Source organism: Biomphalaria glabrata, chromosome 5 (genome assembly GCF_947242115.1).
Source record: "Biomphalaria glabrata chromosome 5, xgBioGlab47.1, whole genome shotgun sequence".
Taxonomy (NCBI): domain Eukaryota; kingdom Metazoa; phylum Mollusca; class Gastropoda; family Planorbidae; genus Biomphalaria; species Biomphalaria glabrata.
The window spans coordinates 46,482,499-46,501,058 of record NC_074715.1 but is presented as its reverse complement, the minus strand read 5'-3'; the positions used below and the strand labels follow the sequence as shown (position 1 = coordinate 46,501,058).

Genomic DNA, 18,560 nt, shown 5'->3' with positions numbered 1-18,560 from the left:
CTATATCTTTACATACTCTGAAGACTAGATTCAAATACTTTTATAATGTAATGCTTTGTTACAAATATTTTAGAATAATTTATTACAGCAGACATTTTCAACAGTCTATGCTGTCAATTTATTATACATTTTTGTCACCATAATCATATATTAACACTTTAAGGCAAACATTAAACTTAAATTTGCAGTAAGTTTTTAAAAATAGTTTTTGAATTGAGTTCAGAGGAAAGTTGTAAGTCTTTTTCTTGATTTGATTTGTGGGAAAACTGGAAACAATGTAGAAGTGTTGTGGAAAACACACAATGCATCATTAGGTGCCACAAAGTATTCCCGCTTCCTGAGAGAAATGACAGCTAATTTACCCTTTGGACTATCCTCTTATAGACACACTGAAAAGTACTTAAAAGTTGAATGAGTTTAAGAGTCAATGTCCTCAGTAGAGCACTACTGTGAGTGACTATCTTACCTCATCAAGAGGAAACAGATGACAGCACAAGCAATGATCACAATCACAGCTCCAGCGCAAGTTGGGGCAACAATGGTCAACAGGGCACTGGCATCAGCATCAAAATCCTTGGGGGTATCATTCTCATAGCTCCTAGGGTTGTCCGGACCTGAATCTGGGTCAGGTTTCGGGTGGGGCTGGTTGGTAAAGACGATCTCAGTGCTGAAGTCACTGGATGTGTACAGGCGCTGATACAAGGAAATGGTAACAAGTCAAAAAAGTTCAATTTAAAAGAAAGCCAAAAAATAAACATTCAGACAATAATTTTAATTCCATCTTAATGGAAACTAATCTTCTGTTCAATAACATGCATAACATACATTATTTATGCATTATTTACATAGCACAGCAGACAACTCTATAGGCTAGTGGTCTTGGATGTTCCTTGTGTCTGGTTCTCACAAAAGCAAAAAAGGATACCCTTACGAATTCTAACATATGCCCAGTGGCGTAGCATCCATGGCGCGAAGGGGTTCAATGAACTCGGGCCCACGACCATTTAAGGGCCCACACCCGATGGTGTATAACAACCATGGGGCGAGGGCCGGATTTACCTCTATGCAACATAAGCTCTAGCTTAGCACCACCAAGAAATACTCAGTAGTTACATAAAATATCTGGACTTATACAGGGCCTAATACCTCAAATAGCCATAGGCCTATTCAACTCTAAATACGGCACTAAATGGCGCGTGGGGGTTTCATTACTACTGGGCCCATGACTAATGACTTATTGGTAATTTTGAACAAAGTTGAAAACAAAACTGTCTTTCACTTGAAATGCAGCCTTTTCGTCTGTTATGTGCACTGGACAGTCATTCAGATGGTATTGATGGTATCGGGTTTATACCCTGAGACAGTATCAGTGCTGCTTGTTTTCCAACCAAATTGTAAAAAAAAAAAAAGAAAAATGATAGGCCTACTAATGACTTCACTTCACTAACAAGATCGCCAAACATACAGACAACATGAAAGACTGAGAACGACAGATGATGTTAACAAGGAGCACATTGAAGAAGTTGAAACAATAACTGGCTGAAAGTAATTAATCGCATAGTGAATGTTAGTTTGGACTTAAGCATGCAACAACCTTTCATTTAGTGGTCATTGCGAGGTTTTCGTTTTAGTGACACAAGTAACAATGACAATTTCTTAGCAGTACATAATTTCTTAAGAAAAAAAAACACAGCCCCTTACCTCGACCCACAGATTCAAAACGAATTATAGACTTAAGCAATTGTAGCATAAATACTAAAGGAGATCCAATTAGTGTCATTTTTCACTATCATGATTGACAGCACTCAAGAAGTATTAAAAGTTTATTGAAATAGCATTATTTTCTGAAATTGTTTTGTGAGCTCCGATGACAAACTTCCCAAAGAAATTACAATTAGATAGTCACTTTTAAATTTTCCTATTTGTGAGAATCAGAAGTCTGCAATAATAAAATATCACCATCTTTATTTACATTACTAAGGATGCCAGGCAATGATGGTAGTCCAATATGAGCAGACATTACAATAGCCTTCAGGTGTTGTTTCAACAAAAGCAGTCACTTGTGCATTATGTTCCCTCTGCTAAACTGTACTTCAACATGGTCTTAAATGATTCTGTCAGCTGTGCTCATGAACTTGCATTGGAATGTCATTTAGTAAATGTACCAATACAGTGGATACATACAAACTACTGTATTTCTTAGTCACACAAAATATTTGTCATTTGGAGGGGGCCCACCAACATATTCTTGAACCCGGGCCCACAGGTACCTTGCTACGCCACTGCATATGCCCTTACGAATTCTGCCATCTATCATATGGATGACATGTCCAAACCAACATAGTCTTCTCCATGACAATTGTGCATGGACACTGTGTATTGGCCAAGTTTAAAACTTCTTGGTTAGAGATCTTTCCCTGAGATGCACAAGAAGCATCATAAACTTTACTAATGGGAATTACTTTGGATCATAATGATCCACATTTCAACAAAGCAACCATTAACACACAATTTTTTATGGGCTATACAAAATTCATGACTTACTGGGTCAACAGAATATGCTCTCAGGAAGACCTTGTACTTTTCATTGGCTTGTAGTATCCTGTTAGAAAATGAACCATACTCCTGACCATTGCCCAGGGTGAATTCAAGGGGCAATGACTGAGATTCAAACCTGGCTGCAATATAGGGACTAGTTGCTGGCAGATCTGGGCTGACCTTATCAGTTGAAATCTGTGGATGACATGACAATTCATTGACTACCAGCTAGGAAAAAAAGACAAGAAACAAAATTATATAAAACTAACCTTTGTTGTTGAGTCAGGTCAATTAGACTGTGTATGTATGGAACCAGGGAGATGTACATTGATAAGACAAACTATTATTACAAATCAACTGACCTCTTCCATGGTATAGTCTGCAGGCTGTTTAGTGCTTCCAGACTTTGAAGGAACAACAATTACTAGATAATGGCTAATTGGTCCGTTTCTTTCTGAAGCTCGATTCAGCATCAAAATCACTTGCATTTGGGACTTGATCTGCTTCACCGCAGGTCGATCAACTCTAGGGGGAGCTTTCAAAAACAAAAAAACAACAAAACTCATTAAAACTATGAACAAAAGAAACAAATTTAATATTTACAAAACCCTTGTAATGGTATTAACAAACACAAAATGTAAACACCAATTTTAATCAGATCATTGCACTTGCATCACTTATTGACTGGCAAGATATTAGCTTTTATGCAATGACTAGCTATCAATATATGTCAACTTAGTCTTAAGTTACTGAACATCTATCAAAATCTCAGTGACCAGTCTAAAGTTGCTGACAAGGTATCAAAATCTCAGTGACCAGTCTAAAGTTGCTGACCATCTATCAAAGTCTAAGTGACCAGTCTAAAATGACTCACCATCTATTAAAGTCTCAGTGACCAGCTGTTGTTGACCTCCTTCTTTGCCATCTCGAAAGATTGCAGAGATATTAAACTCTAGCTTGGTTTTAGGCCTCAGGTTTTGGATGGTGTACGTGGGAGACACAAGAGCAGGAATGGTCACTTCTGTCACATTGTCCACAATATGCTGGATAGAGCCACCCTCCCTGTAGGATTTGATTCCCCTGAACATCAACTGAAACAGAATATGAGAATCAAAATGAAAAATGAGCAGAGGTGGAGGAAATTGAGAAATAAAAAATCATCTTTAGTATTTATTATGTAGGGATAATAATGTACAGAGTGGTTCTCACCTTGTAGTTAGCGACATCATTTAGTTTAGGTTTCTCCCATGACAGCTTGATCAGGTTGGTTAGTCTCTGTGTTACTCTCAACTTCTGAACAGTGTCATCACGAACTAGGTGCAACAAACCAAAAAGTTGTAAGCAAAGAAACATTTGATATTCTGCAACTAAGCTGACCAATGGCTAAATGCATCACTGCAACAAAACTAATAGCTGAATACATCCATTGCATCAGAACTAATTGCTGAATACATCATAGCATCAGAACTAATAGCTGAATACATCATAGCATCAGAACTAATTGCTGAATACATCATAGCATCAGAACTAATTGCTGAATACATCATTGCATCAGAACTAATTTCTGAATACATCATAGCATCAGAACTAATTGCTGAATACATCCATTGCATCAGAACTAATTGCTGAATACATCCATTGCATCAGAACTAATTGCTGAATACATCATTGCATCAGAACTAATAGTTGAATACATCATTGCATCAGAACTAATTGCTGAATACATCATAGCATCAGAACTAATTGCTGAATACATCCATTGCATCAGAACTAATTGCTGAATACATCATAGCATCAGAACTAATTGCTGAATACATCATAGCATCAGAACTAATTGCTGAATACATCATAGCATCAGAACTAATTGCTGAATACATCCATTGCATCAGAACTAATTGCTGAATACATCCATTGCATCAGAACTAATTGCTGAATACATCATTGCATCAGAACTAATAGCTGAATACATCATTGCATCAGAACTAATTGCTGAATACATCATAGCATCAGAACTAATTGCTGAATACATCATTGCATCAGAACTAATTGCTGAATACATCCATTGCATCCGAACTAATTGCTGAATACATCATTGCATCAGAACTAATAGCTGAATACATCATTGCATCAGAACTAATTGCTGAATACATCATAGCATCAGAACTAATAGCTGAATACATCATTGCATCAGAACTAATAGCTGAATACATCCATTGCATCAGAACTAATAGATGACTACATCATTGTAACTGAATGTTTCCTAGTGTAAGTTAAAGTAAACCAATTCTATAGAGATCCATAAGGCATTGCACATCTTAGATCAGTATTTCTCAAACTTTTTTCTTAACGGAACACTTCCCACATTCTGAGAATTTAGTGAACACTTTGCATATTTTTTAGAGAGGTTAATTCAGGTGGTGGCCTAATAGTAGTTCTTGGAACATCTATTCAGACCTAGCGGAACACTAAGGTTACGCGGAACACAATTTGGGAAACACTGCCTTAGATCATAGGTTCTACAAAATCTTTTAATGATCAAATATTTTGAGCAATGCTACTTTTGATAATATTGTTGCAGCAGGAACATGTGAGATGCGCTTCAGACTGTTCTAGCAATACTCCCAGTTTATACCCTGCTCATCATCATCATCTTGTGCACAGAGACTAAGGATGGAACATTAAATTAAAAAAAAAAACCAACTATATGATAACTATCACAGAGAGGGCCATTATGCATGGGCCACCCAACATCCCTTTATCTAAGGCCAAGGAATGCAACCCAGAGAGGAAAGCAGTTAAAACAGTCAAGACGAAACCAAAGCCAGTGACACATCTGGGCACATCCAGTGTCTTCTGAGACAGAAGGAGCCATGTCAAATCTGAAAAAAGGTTTTACATCTCGTATCAAATTAAAGAAAAAATTAATATAGGCGCTTACTTATATCTTTAGCATCTGAGGTGATGAAGTCTGAAATGTTGCCATAGCGACCATCCACAGACTTGGCTTGCATGCGCACAGCATAGACTGTGAAAGGCTGCAGGTTTGTGATTTCTGCTGTTATGTATGGGCCAACTTCCATTTGTTCCCAGCTGTACATCTTTGGGGTGTAGAAAGTTTGGTAGAAAATTTTATAGCCTGAAACTGGGACATCTGGCTCATCCCAAGTCACTTGTAATGAAGTCTCAGAAGTTTTACGAACTTTGATGTTTTTGGGTGCAGGGGGCACTGGAAAAGAAATAATTTTAAATGTGTAAATTTAACTTTTTTTTTTTAAAGGATTAAGGAACAAAGAAGTAGAAGTATAATGAATTTGAGAGTTTAAAAAAAGTTGAGTGGACATATGTTAAGGGTACAGGACATTTTCCAACAGCTGACATTAGGAAAACACACATAAAGCATGTAGGGCCAATGACCATACTGAGATCATCGAGCATGCAATTATTAGCAATAAATTTGGAGATGCTAGCAAGGTGGATAGAGGGTAATGGAGGCCAATATAAGTTTTTTAGACTGTTGTAAAAACAGTGCAATGAAACTATTATTTGACAGGAACATACCAAACAGACATGAAAAGATAAAGTTACGTTGTGGCCAAGAAATCTACGTAGCAGACATAATTTAAGTTCATTTGTTTCTGAAGTGAAAAAGTCAATGAGTTTATAGTGTGGTCATAACAATATCAATAAAAGTAAAGACATAAATATTTCTAGCTAAAACAGTCACTTATTTTGTGTATCAAGAGATGCTGAGGTACTTGGCTAATGAAGTACAAAAATATTTTGTAAAAAAAAATAAGGGAAAATCCTTTTCTTACCACAGTCATTCTTGTTCATTATTACAGTGACATGGTTTGAACAATGATTTACAACTTTCAGATGTTTTTCTGAGTTGAAGAAATCTACTTCCTAGTCCATACCTCCCGCAGGACAATAGGGATGGCAGCAGGAATAATATAAACCCAGGATTACTGAGGCCACCAATCAACAGTCCAACATGCATAATAGGATTTATTACTAATATAATGTTTTGGGGGAAGAATTTTTTGTGTGCTTATATAAAAGAAATGTAATTAATGCTAATGCAGGCAAAGCAATTGCCTTTTAGGGGTCTATTAAAGTTTTCTTTTCATCTTCTGTGCCTGTCTTCAACAAGGGTTTTATTTGGGTCTCAAGAGATGTGGAAAAATATGCAGGTCGCGAATGGTTTTCTATAGTCATGTGAAACACTTCACTCATCCTTTATCTGTGGAATTGCAATTAATTAAAGCTAACTTTGATCTCAAATCTTTTTTTTTTTATGAACATGTTCAAGTTAGAAGTATTTAATTAATTTCTAAAATTGAGTTCCAAGGTTAACAAGGTTTCTTAAGAACTACTATATAAAAATAAAAAGAAAGTAGATCAGGATTCAATACAAAACACATGTACTGTATTACAAATGTGTTACACATACAAAATAACATCTAACATTCTTACTTTTGCCAAAAGTTCTGAAATGCAGTCTGTTGCTCCATGGGCCAGAGCCCTTGCTGGTGTATGCTCTGATTTTAAAGCTGTAGTCTGTGTTCATATCAAGATTGGTTAGATCTTTAAATGTGTCTGATGTAACATTCATGTCCTCTTCAGCGGTGGAGTCAGATAGTTTGTGATATGTGATCTGGTACATGAGTATGTCCCCATTGCGGAAATTCCTGACAGGCAAATCCCAAGTCAAACGCACTGCCGTCTCAGTGAGGCCTGTAGCTGTAAAATTCTGAGGTGGCCCAGTCGGAGCTGAAATAAAATTTTAAGAGACAATTATGAACAGCAAAAAAAATGTGAATGTTTGCTGTACAATCTCTGCTTTTGTGATTTATCAGCAAAAGCAAAAAAGGCAAATCTTTTAATAATAAAAAATTAAGTGGATCTGAGCATTTCAAAGTTATGTGTTTAAGTTGATTATGTAGTGTTTTGATATGGAGTTAAATAGGCTTCAGTGTATACATTTTTTTTTTCAGTAATAGTTAAACAGTTTTTACATAATGTTAAAATATTCTTCGATATGGTGAAAAAATTATTTAAAAATTGTCTTATTTTAAGTAAAGCTGAAATCATTCTATTGTCATGAAGTTTTAATTTTTCCAAGTTTGTTTATACAGAAGTGAGCCGACATTGAAGTTGATTCTGTCAATAGTAAGCCTTTTTGTTTAACCCATTTACATATAATAATACTGTAAATGTATGTAATTAATAATGAATAAACATAAGTAATAGGTTAAATAATATTGCAGTTTGTTTGACAGTGTTTATTTTCCTCAAGTGTTTAAAAATGTGACTTAAGAAAATTTAATGCAGGAGGCGCGGCAGTCGAGCGGTAAAGTGCTTGGCTACCGAACCGGAGTCAGACTCCTGGGATTTTTAATTTTGGGATTTTCTGGCACCTCTGAGTCCACCCAGCTCAAATAGGTACCTGACATTAGTTGGGGAAAAGTAAAGGCAGTTGGTCATTGTGCTTGCCACCCTCGTTAACCATAGGTCACAGATACAGATGACCTTTACATCATCTACCCTATAGACCACAATGTCTGAAAGGGGAACTTTACTTTATTTTTCTAGCTGTGCAAGTCTCAAACTCAAGAAATGAAGTAAAAAGTAAACAAGGTTACAAAGACAGTTTGTGTGGAAACACAAACTCAAAATCGGCCCCTGAAGTGGTCCACCAAGGCAGGTATCAATATTTTCAGAAAGAACATCAGAATTAAATTCTATCAAAGAAAAATAACAGAGAAGAATGGAGAAAGAAGGTTGACAGATCTTGTGTGGTGCCCCAGCAGTCTAGCATACCAAAGGATAGGTGAAAGTGAATGTGAAGTTAAATGTGAACCTTGCCTAACTGATGTCAGATAATAAATATCTGATTGATCTAATTGTTTTGTAAATGGTCAATCTCTTATTCAAATCTAAAAAAAGAAAAAAAATTTCAGTGAAAAAAAATAAATTTCCTTTAGTTAAGTGTTCTTCTGTAGGTAGCTTAGTACTGCAGTTCTCGTGATAATATGAAAACCTACTTATTAATTGTTGTTTTAAATTATGTCCAACTTATATGCATAATAAATAGATTTTTTTCTCTTTAAAAAAAAGTAAACATTATTTTTGGGTAAATGTGGTAGTTAGTAGGACAGAACTTACATAATGTAGCAATACAAATGTAAAAAAAATATTTTTTTAATAAAAAAGTCTAAAACCATTTGCATAAATGTGTAAAAAATATGGTAAATTGTCAGCTCCCCAACTAAAAAGCCTCCTGTGTATGTTACTATTAATAGTGAATTGTTGTAAAAGTGGTGTATTTTTAGGAAAAAAATGCTTGCATAAGTGATTTAAAAAATTAGATGTTTCGCTTTTAGAAAAGAAAAAAGTAGTCATTGCATGGACTAAAATCATATGATGTCAGATTTTCACTATCTTTTCTAGTTTACAAGATCTAAACAGGACGGACGGACGGACAGACATTTCACACAAAACTAATAGCGTCTTTTCCCCTTTCGGGGACCGCTAAAAAACAAACTTTAAGTGGGAGAAAATGTTTTTACCTTGTATTTTAACTCTTTTAGAAATGTGTTTGTGAATCCTACAATCATTGCTAATCAGGAATGCTCACAAAATCCTATACCCTTAAGTCACCCTAGACAAAAAGATCCATGTTGATAGCTTGTTCTTACCTCCATCAGGTGTAACAAGCGTGGCCACTGCTCTTTCCCCATAGTCGACATCATTTCTGGCCGACACTCGGAACTCATACGTTATTCCTTTCACTGTGAACATACACATAATCTATCACAGGATCCCAGACACAACTGTCTACTTAGCACTGCACTAACAGTCTCTGTCTAAGTCACTGGTAGACCTGTAAGCTATTTCTATTTCAAATAGCAGTTTTAAAGTAGGTAAGTCCTACACAGCTGCCAACTTAACTCGAAATTCATTTTTATAAAATGGTAAAAAATATGATTGATGGAGTTATTGTCCTACACTTTAAATCACATCATTGACAAAAGTCGAAGAAATGTTTTCCTATTTGTCTCCTCTCTATAAAATCAGATGCCAACTCCATGACAAAGAAAGTTCTTGCTCCAGAAAGCAATGAGCTTTTGGTCTAGAATGTTACCCAGAAAGTTTTATCTCAAGACAAGGTGCCACAGATTTTGCAGAAGACTTCAGATTCCCGGTAGTCATGACAACAATGTACACACTAAAGCTAACAATTGTGCTGGACTTGGTTTGTGCAATTGGGGAAACAACAAAAAAAAAAGCATGCTGACTGGGCATTCAGAGGAACAAGTGTTGCGCTTGAATGATTTTAAACTAAATATTGCTTCAAACAACATCAGAAGAGACAGAAATTTTTTTTTGTGACACTGAGCAAAATTTTTAAAGTAAACTTAACCATGAGTAAACCTTTGAAATACAACATTCACAAAATTTATTTTCTTAATTTATAGCTAGATTGTACAATTTTCTCAGTTCAAATCTAAAAAGTGGAACTTCACAAAGGTACCTAAGAAATCTCAAACAAGTTAACTGCACAAAGTTTCTAAGATTCAAATGACAGTACGATTAATGTAGACTCCAGGTGCAGAGCAAGACAAGTACAAAAGTGTTTTGGATATGATGAGGTTTAGATGGATGCCTAAATCAAATGTGCCTAAACACATCATCTTATTCCAATAACTCCAACATGTTAAGACCATACTCTTTTCTTATGTTTTAAAATGAAAGCTTGACTTTTACAACAATACAGCATAAAGAAACTCTAACCTAGAGAAAACAACAAAAACAAATCGATGTCTCACAAAACTTTACAACACACAAAATAAAGGAAAGGGCTTTGAGGAAAAAAAAAAAAAAAGCAACTTTATATACATGGAGGCAAAAATGTTTTGATTTTTCTACTTCTTTCTCATCAAGGGGACTAAAATGTTTTGATTGGTCTACATCTTTCTCATCAAGGGAACTAAAATGTTTTGATTGGTCTACTTCTTTCTCATCAAGGGGACTAAAGAGGACCACACTGAACGATGTTCACAAAAAGAGATTCACAAGAAAACTGAACAATCAATGCTGAAGAAAAAATGTTGAAAGAGAAACTTTGGCCTTGTCACAATGCCAGTAGAAATTCTGGTAAGCTATAAACCAAGTGTGAATAATATCTTCATTTCTAGGGGAGTGGGCTAATAGGAAACTAATCTGAATCCAAATAAAGAACAATGTGTGAAGGGAAGACATTTACAAAATTAGAAGCAAAAATTTAGGTCAGTGATTAGAATTAAATATTACAACATTATGAAAATAAATTAAATTTTTTAACTTGACTAGTTTTTTATTTTTTGATAACAACTTTTTAAGCCTTCCATAAATTTTATGTCGTCTCCCCTCCTGTCTTTGTACGTTTAATCAAATCAATAAATTCATACAACGAGACTAAAATCTATGTTTTGGCCCTAAAGACAGTGCTGTCATATCTCAATGTCAACTTGAGGTCGAGGGCGGGCCTACCTAGGGTGTTAGTCATGTAGGAGTAGATGTCGGGGTTAAGGATTATCTCCTCGTAGCGCTCTCCTTGTGGGCCCCAAATTATCTTGTAATTCTTGATGTCGCCATTGGTCTCCTCTGGCCGCTGCCACGTAGCTTTAATACTAGGCGGCTCTTCCTGCACTAGGTCAACATGGAGGTTTCTAGGTTTGGAAGGAACTAGAAAGAAATGCACACATGAGTGGGGTAGAAGACAACTGTTATCAACAAACCTTAACTCTGACCTATATATTTATTTTTAAAAAAAATCTTCATATGTATGCATCCATAAAAAAGGTTGAGAAGAATCAATGTAAAATTTTGACACAACTTTTTTTTGTTTACACAGTGAAATACACACATACACTCATGCATTCACCAAGATATACAAGGTTGAAAGAAAATGATCATTATGAGGATAATTAGAAGAAAAAAAAAAAGGGGAAACAACTGAGAAGTTTCAGAGTTATAGAACATGGTAAAAATGACACTGAATAATCCATATAGTGTGCATGCACAATGCTAAAAAAAAAAAATGAACATACAAACAAAGTAGGGAAGAAATGGAAAACATGACGCACTAAAAACAACTACTATTATAAAGAGAACGAAATATTACATTGATGTTTTCATTAAAGGGAACACCTAAGTAAAGAGGTTAAGGGAAGATAAGTCAAGCTATGTGTCAGTCAAAGACATTGATAGTTATGTTTCCCTTGTCATGCACATGAACTCCCATTGGATCCAAGTGAAAGAAAGAATCATAGGATAGTTAATCTTTGTTTCTAAATGAGTAAGTCAAAAGAAATACTGTGTTAAGGATGCTGTTTTTTTAGACATCACAACAGTTTGGAGCCTGGGTTAGCAATGATTGTAGGAAAGAAAGATGTAAATTATTCATGCTGGTATTCACCTAATTTAGGTTCATAGATTAAAGTTAGTTTTTATTACTTTAAGTTATTATTGATTTTATTAAAAAAAAAAAAAAAAAAAAAAAAAAAAAAATGGAAGAGAAATGTTTGCAAGCTTTGACCAAGTGTTCTGCTTAGTTTTTAGCACATGCTTTTTTGGTTTTGTAGTCTATTAAAGAAACAGGACTTCATGCCTAGCTTCGTTACTATTTTATTTTATTTGCTAAGAGAGTCAAATAGTTTCTAAATGCTCAAGTACCCGCTCCCTTGGTAGTGATGATCCTGGGGTCACTACGGACACCGTCTCCTTTCCTTGTGAAGGCAGACACCTGAACCAGGTACCTTGTCTCTGGCTTGAGACCCGTGATGGGAGCGTACGTTTGCTTCTCAGAGTAAAACTGTTGCCGCTGCTCTCTGGCCCCTGGCACAGGTTCATCGTTACTGTTGATTTCAATATAATGAACCTGTCGACCAAATGTAAAATTTGTTACCATTTCAAAGAAATTCAAAATAAGTCCCAGCCATTTGAAAGTATATTTATAGAGAACAAAATTGGGACAGCTTCACAGAATAAAAAAGTACATGAATAAATATAATTTCCCAAGCCAGAGGGAAGGGGATCTAAAGAACATGTGTTAATAATGATGTCGTGTGTCCACCACAACACCATGTAGTTTGAGGAAAAAATTAGAGTAGTTTGAGGAAAAAATTAGAAAGAAGCTTGGAAGGCATTTCAAAAATGAACATGTATGTTGGTAAGAAAATATAGAAATGTAGTTCATTTCTGTATGCATGTTGAAATAAAAAAAAATTGTGATCATTTGATGTCAAGTGGAAAAACTCCACAAGGTGTTTTACAAATGTTTCTTTAAAAACGTCTTTGAAAAATTGTTTTCAGAATTTATGTGTAAAAAGGGGAAAAATATTCCTGTAGTAAATAAAGAAGTGCAAAAGACTACCTGATAGCCTCTAATTAATCCATTTTGTTCCTTGGCACCAGGTGGATCCCATTCAACCATGATGGAAGTGGAGTTGGCAGCTTCAACTCTGACTTTCTTAGGCTTGCCTGGTACTAATTTAGGTAAATAGAACAGAAGACAAAGATGTCTCAGCACAAATAAATAGAAAGATTTAAAAAATATTTCTAATTAAAGAAAAAAATTATTTATGAAAAAAAAAATGAACAATTGAATGAACTTAATCTAAATTAACAAAATGTTGAAAATGTTTAAATGTGATATCTTTTTATAAAGGGATGAAACTTAAAAATAATTAGAATGAGCTAAAAACAAAAGATCTTTGTTTAAATCCTGATTGTAAAGAAATAAATATGTTAAAATCTTAATAATTTTTAATAATTTACTTATAATTATTAAAAAAAAATAATTTTTCTTAGGTCAGGTCACTATTAGGATTCAGAATGTTAAAAAAAAAGTTAAATGCAAGTAGCAGACACCTACTTCAAGAGAACTGCTGTTCAAATCTGGCAGCAAATGAACCAGAACTTACAGCACAAGGAAAGCACAGGTAATAGCCAGTGAGATTATCAATCATTACAAATGTGCTCCAAGCCACAGACAATATCAAAACAAGCAAAAAAAAAAAAAAAAACATAGAAAAACCAAAACTGAACAAAAAAAGAAAACTGTGTTGTTTTTTTTACTACTGTGCTGGGTGGAAATAAACAACCAACATTTATAACAACTGAAATACAACAAGCATGCCAACAATTTAATTATAAATTCAGAAATCAGAAATAACAGACAGTGTTAAATCTTTATGGCATTAACTGGCAGCCACCAGATGTCTCTGACTTACCAGTGCAAGCACAAAGAGTTAATTCCCCTCTTGTCCAATGATTAATTAAAAAAAAAATTCATTGTAATTTGAAAATGTCTTTATTTCAATTTGCAAAAATGTACAGAATTAAAAAAAAGATGATTCAAATGTAGGATATCTCAATAGAATTGATCTTCGAGGCCAGAAATGAATAAGGGGATAAATGTGAACAAGTGGCTGATATTATGATGTTGACCACACAAGTGAAAGCTTACATTTTGTTTCCAATGTTAAAAATTTTAATGAAAATATGAATACGTGACAAAATAATTTACCGACAGAAATACCCCCCCCCCCCCCAAAAAAAAAAAAAAAAAACATTTAGAGATGATAAGACCAAATGATAAGACAATGAAATGATTGATACTTCCAAAGGAAGTGACATAATCAATCATCATATGACATTGATAAACAATCAAACACTCAATAGAAATGACAGACAACCAACAAACTAAATGACACATGTGACATGTAAAAATAAAATGCTGCAATGGAAATGATTGATTGCGACAATGACACAGAACATGGAACAGAGACTGAATCACAGACAAAAAATGACATGAATGGACACAGATTGGATTTAAAGACTGACACGAATGGACACAGCTTGGATTCAAAGACTGACAATAAAATGCAATTTGGAAATGAACAGAATGCCAAGAAAATGACAAGTGAACTGATCTGATGTTTAATAAGTTTTCAATGATGGAATGGGTGTTTGAACATTCACATAGATAGAATGGACAAATGAATGGTTTCCCAAAAGATGATTTGATTATTTGAATGATAACATCAGAAATAAATGAAACAATATCGTCTTCTTCTAAAACCATGAAAAGTGTACATAACCAAACATCTTTAATTCAAACTATTAAACGAGAAAATGATGGTGTAGAGACAGATATCGAAAGAAAATTCAAAAGGCTTAGAAAAATATTTTTTTTAGGAAATTGAATTTTTAAATATTTCCTTTGTGTCAACAATAAATACCCTATACCCACTGATAATCTGCTTAAAAAATCTACAAAAGTGTTATTATTATCTAGCTGTTAGTTGTTTAATAAATCCATGCCCACACCACAAGACCTTCACAACATCTTCAAGTCAAGGAAACACAAAATCTCAATGCCCAGGCTTCACACATTTCACCAGTACAAGGTATTCTGGGGACAAATGTTTGCTACAGCAGTCATCTATTGGACTTAGCTTTCAACTTTGAGGAATTTATAGGTTTTCTTATTTTCTTTAAAAAAGGATTTCTTGCTACTTTTTAAAAATGTAATCAAAATTTCCATGAACATTTGTACAACTCTTTCCTGCTCAGAAATAAGAAACAACTGATCTCTACAAATTTCTTATTTAAAAAAAAAACAAAGCCAAATAAAAATATATTTAGGATTGAAATTTTATAAGAAAGTCATAAAATTCTTAAAAGGAAAAAAAAAAAGGCCAAGCAAGAAATGGTTCAAGTTATTTTATCAGCTCAAAAAATTGGATTTGAAACAGTAATCCAACCAAGCAATTATACATCACAACTGTAGCCCAAGGTAGAGAGGTATCAATCAATGTCTGAGCAGTTCTCCTACAGGGGCAAAATGGAAGTTTCAAAAGGAACAATCAAGCATACAAGAACATACACAGAATAACAGCAAGCTTGTAAGATCAATGTTCATAGCCATCCGATCAACGAGTCAGCCATCGAGCGATAAAAAATACAAGGAAAAAGGACGAGGACTTGTAGAGTGTTAAAAGTTTGCAAGACTGCATCGGCTCAAATCGAGGGGAAGGGATGTTAGGGGCGGCCTTGATCAAAATAGGCTACCTACCATCCTCATCAGTCTTGACGATGATGGGTGTTGAGCTAGGGCCGTCGCCGACAGCAGTGAAGGCAGAGACCCAAACTTTATAGTCAGTCCAAGTCTTGAGATCCTTCACATTGGCAGACTTCTCGTCCCCGGATACCTGCCTCATAATTGGCTCCCGGTCACTCTTGAGGTTGTTCTCCTGAACAAACACCTTATACCCTAAAATTTTGCCATTTTGTTTATGAGGCTTCGGAGGCATCCATGACACCTGAATCTCCTTTTCGCTGACTGTTTTTCCAGTGACGTTTTCAGGAGGCGCTTCTGGTTCTATAGTGGTGTGCACATAATTAGGAGACACAGATGGGTCAAATAGAACAACAGTTAACAGCAAAAGATAAGAAAACTAAATTAAAAAAAAAAAAAAAAAGTTGATTTTGATAAAATAAAATGTCTAAAACTAAATGAAAGAATATGAAGAGACACAGGTTAGTCAACAAATGTTTGTTAGCTATAAACATCACAAGTACAAATACTGATTCTTGGGACGTATATAAATATGAGATATCCATAAATATGTTGTTAAATAGGATGCGTTTGATGTACTAGCAGCTTTAGGAGGACAAGGATAATTATATAACTTATTTTATTGTACAATACCAGCGACACCATGCGGGTAATGGGAAGTAACCACCATTACGACCACCATGTTGTATTTGTTCTACATTTTGTTCTGGTTTGCACAGTCTTAGATGTTTGACCTGTCTTACTGTTAAATTCACTTTCTTACTGGCTCATCCAGTAAGGCAACCAACACAGAGGTGGATACAGAACGAAGGGGCATGCGACATGGCATAGTCATGTCCTGACATGGACAAAAGCGTTGGGTGCTTGATTTGAAGCATGTTGTCATTTGAATGACATACGAGTTGCAGTTGCAGAAGTAAGAGTTACGTATTAGCGCGCTTGATTATATAGTTGCTTTGATCCCATGCAATAAACAAACAAAGCCATGGACAGGCATTCCGTGCAGCTCAGAAGTGGTGACTTGTCAAAGTTGCGAAAGAAGAAAGGGTGTGTGTGTGTGTGTGTGTGTGTGGAAGACTAGCCAAAAGTCATCGCTGGATATTTGCCATATTATAAAAGTCATGACATTGTTAGAAAAAAATTAAAATGGGAAAGTATTTTAGCAGCTGCAGAATTGCCGAGAACTGCCATGAGTTTAGATCTGTCAGGGACTGTGAATGTTTACCATGAGAAATGGTCATGTGTAAATATATTAATTTGTGTTTGTATTCTTTCTAAGACTAAGACTGCTTTATTGATCATATGGAAATTTGTTGTGATCGCAAGGACTCTTTTCTCATATAAAGACAAGGTTTTAGTTTTAGTTTAACCAAGGAGCTATAGGCAGTACTAATGGAACAATAGAAGTTTTTAACAACAGTGTTCCGTCGCGCATATTTCTATGCGCAACATGCAATGGAAAGAAATAAACTAAGAAGCTAAAGAAGGGGAAACATTTTCAAGATAATTTTAGTAAAGTCATATAGGCCATATAGAGACCAAGTATCGATGCGCAATACTACTGCTAAACAACTAAATGATAAAATTTCGGAAAGGGTTTACGCTACCAGATGATCAAACGCTGACATTTTTTTACAAACATTTAATTAGAAAGAGCTCCTTCTTTCTATATATAATCTATTTCCATTGCATGACGCACTTTTTAAATACTCAAAAAGTGTTGTTCTATTTTTAGTGTTCCAATGTTTAAATAAAAACTTGAATTTAGTGAATTAGTGATGATTGAATACATGAAGGGATTAGAAGATTAGCGTAATTTAGCAATTTTTCTGTATTTATTTTTTAGCTTTTGTGTTTGAATTCGATCACAAGTTATTGATTTATCACTTGAATTTACTGACTACAAAACTACCGAGGTACTAGTGTAAGGTAAAGGGGGGGGGGATGAAAATAAAACAATCTAAGGTATATGTACACAAAACAATACCACATTAATACATGTACAGGTATATAGAGGTTAAAAACAAATTGACGAATTTTAACATTAAATAAAATCGGGACTTTGTTAAGAAAAACATGGTTGTGTACAGGGGGCTTTACACAGCTAACAAGCTCTAACAAGTGTTGTGGTATCACCTAATATTCTTCTTTAAACCGTTGAACAAATATGGGGGGCATTACAGTACTAGAATGTAGGGTGTAAAATAAAAAGGTTTACAGTAAACACAGAAATGAGAGAATGAAATAAAAACAAGGGACACGATGAATGGCAGTGATAGAGTTGGAGGGACACTCTACAGTTTGGGGGTTATTGGTCACATGACAGGAAGTGAGTGAAGTTGACACAACATCGAGCCTTTCGGAACGAGGGCTGAAGACGAGAGGGTATACTCACTGTATGCTGGGGTTTGGACTTGAATGGTGGGCGTTTTGGGGCCTTCACCCTTTGACGACTTGGCGGACACCTTAGGAGATGAAACAATAAGTCGTTAAATAGCTCATTCAAAATGAAAGGAGGGGGTTTAAAGACATTATTTCCGATGATCAAGACTTTGAAGATCACTTCCGACAAAGGGAGGTGACTCTTCTTACCTGAATGTGATAGACGGTGTCTGGGATGAGGTTAGTGATTCTGTAGTTTTGGACTGGGGGGTCGAGCGTCACTCGGGTGGTCTGTCGCGAGTGTGAATCGTTGTAGTAGAGTTCATAGCTCTTGATGAAGTCCGACTCTTGGGGTGAGTCCCAGGAAAGGTCAATGACGGTAGGAGAAATGGCCTTGGCCCTCAAGTTCAATGGCTGATATGGAACTGAAAGAGATAACATGCTTTTTGAAATCAGACTTCTTTGGTGCTTCTGAAGTTACCTAATATGGTGCTTCAAAAGATACCTAAAT

The 18,560-nt window shown here is 35.2% G+C and overlaps 1 protein-coding gene across 17 annotated transcripts in view; it reads right to left on the bottom strand.

Moving 5' to 3' along the window:
- Positions 1 to 18,560, bottom strand: part of LOC106068869 (tyrosine-protein phosphatase Lar-like) — a 267,560-nt gene that overhangs the window by 11,139 nt on the left and 237,861 nt on the right. For 12 of the 17 annotated variants that reach the window (XM_056030085.1, XM_056030091.1, XM_056030092.1 and 9 more), the window contains 14 exons: positions 18,260 to 18,474; positions 18,063 to 18,132; positions 15,665 to 15,970; positions 12,959 to 13,071; positions 12,259 to 12,463; positions 11,074 to 11,268; positions 9,240 to 9,332; positions 7,015 to 7,311; positions 5,477 to 5,764; positions 3,748 to 3,851; positions 3,413 to 3,629; positions 2,901 to 3,073; positions 2,545 to 2,733; positions 467 to 693 (listed from right to left, as the gene is read on the bottom strand). In XM_056030085.1, the coding sequence (XP_055886060.1) occupies positions 467 to 693; positions 2,545 to 2,733; positions 2,901 to 3,073; positions 3,413 to 3,629; positions 3,748 to 3,851; positions 5,477 to 5,764; positions 7,015 to 7,311; positions 9,240 to 9,332; positions 11,074 to 11,268; positions 12,259 to 12,463; positions 12,959 to 13,071; positions 15,665 to 15,970; positions 18,063 to 18,132; positions 18,260 to 18,474 (2,692 nt within the window). Of the gene's footprint in view, positions 1 to 466; positions 694 to 2,544; positions 2,734 to 2,900; positions 3,074 to 3,412; positions 3,630 to 3,747; positions 3,852 to 5,476; positions 5,765 to 7,014; positions 7,312 to 9,239; positions 9,333 to 11,073; positions 11,269 to 12,258; positions 12,464 to 12,958; positions 13,072 to 15,664; positions 15,971 to 16,845; positions 16,879 to 18,062; positions 18,133 to 18,259; positions 18,475 to 18,560 lie in introns of all 17 variants that reach the window. The other 5 variants (XM_056030094.1, XM_056030098.1, XM_056030096.1 and 2 more) reach the window with 5 other exon arrangements.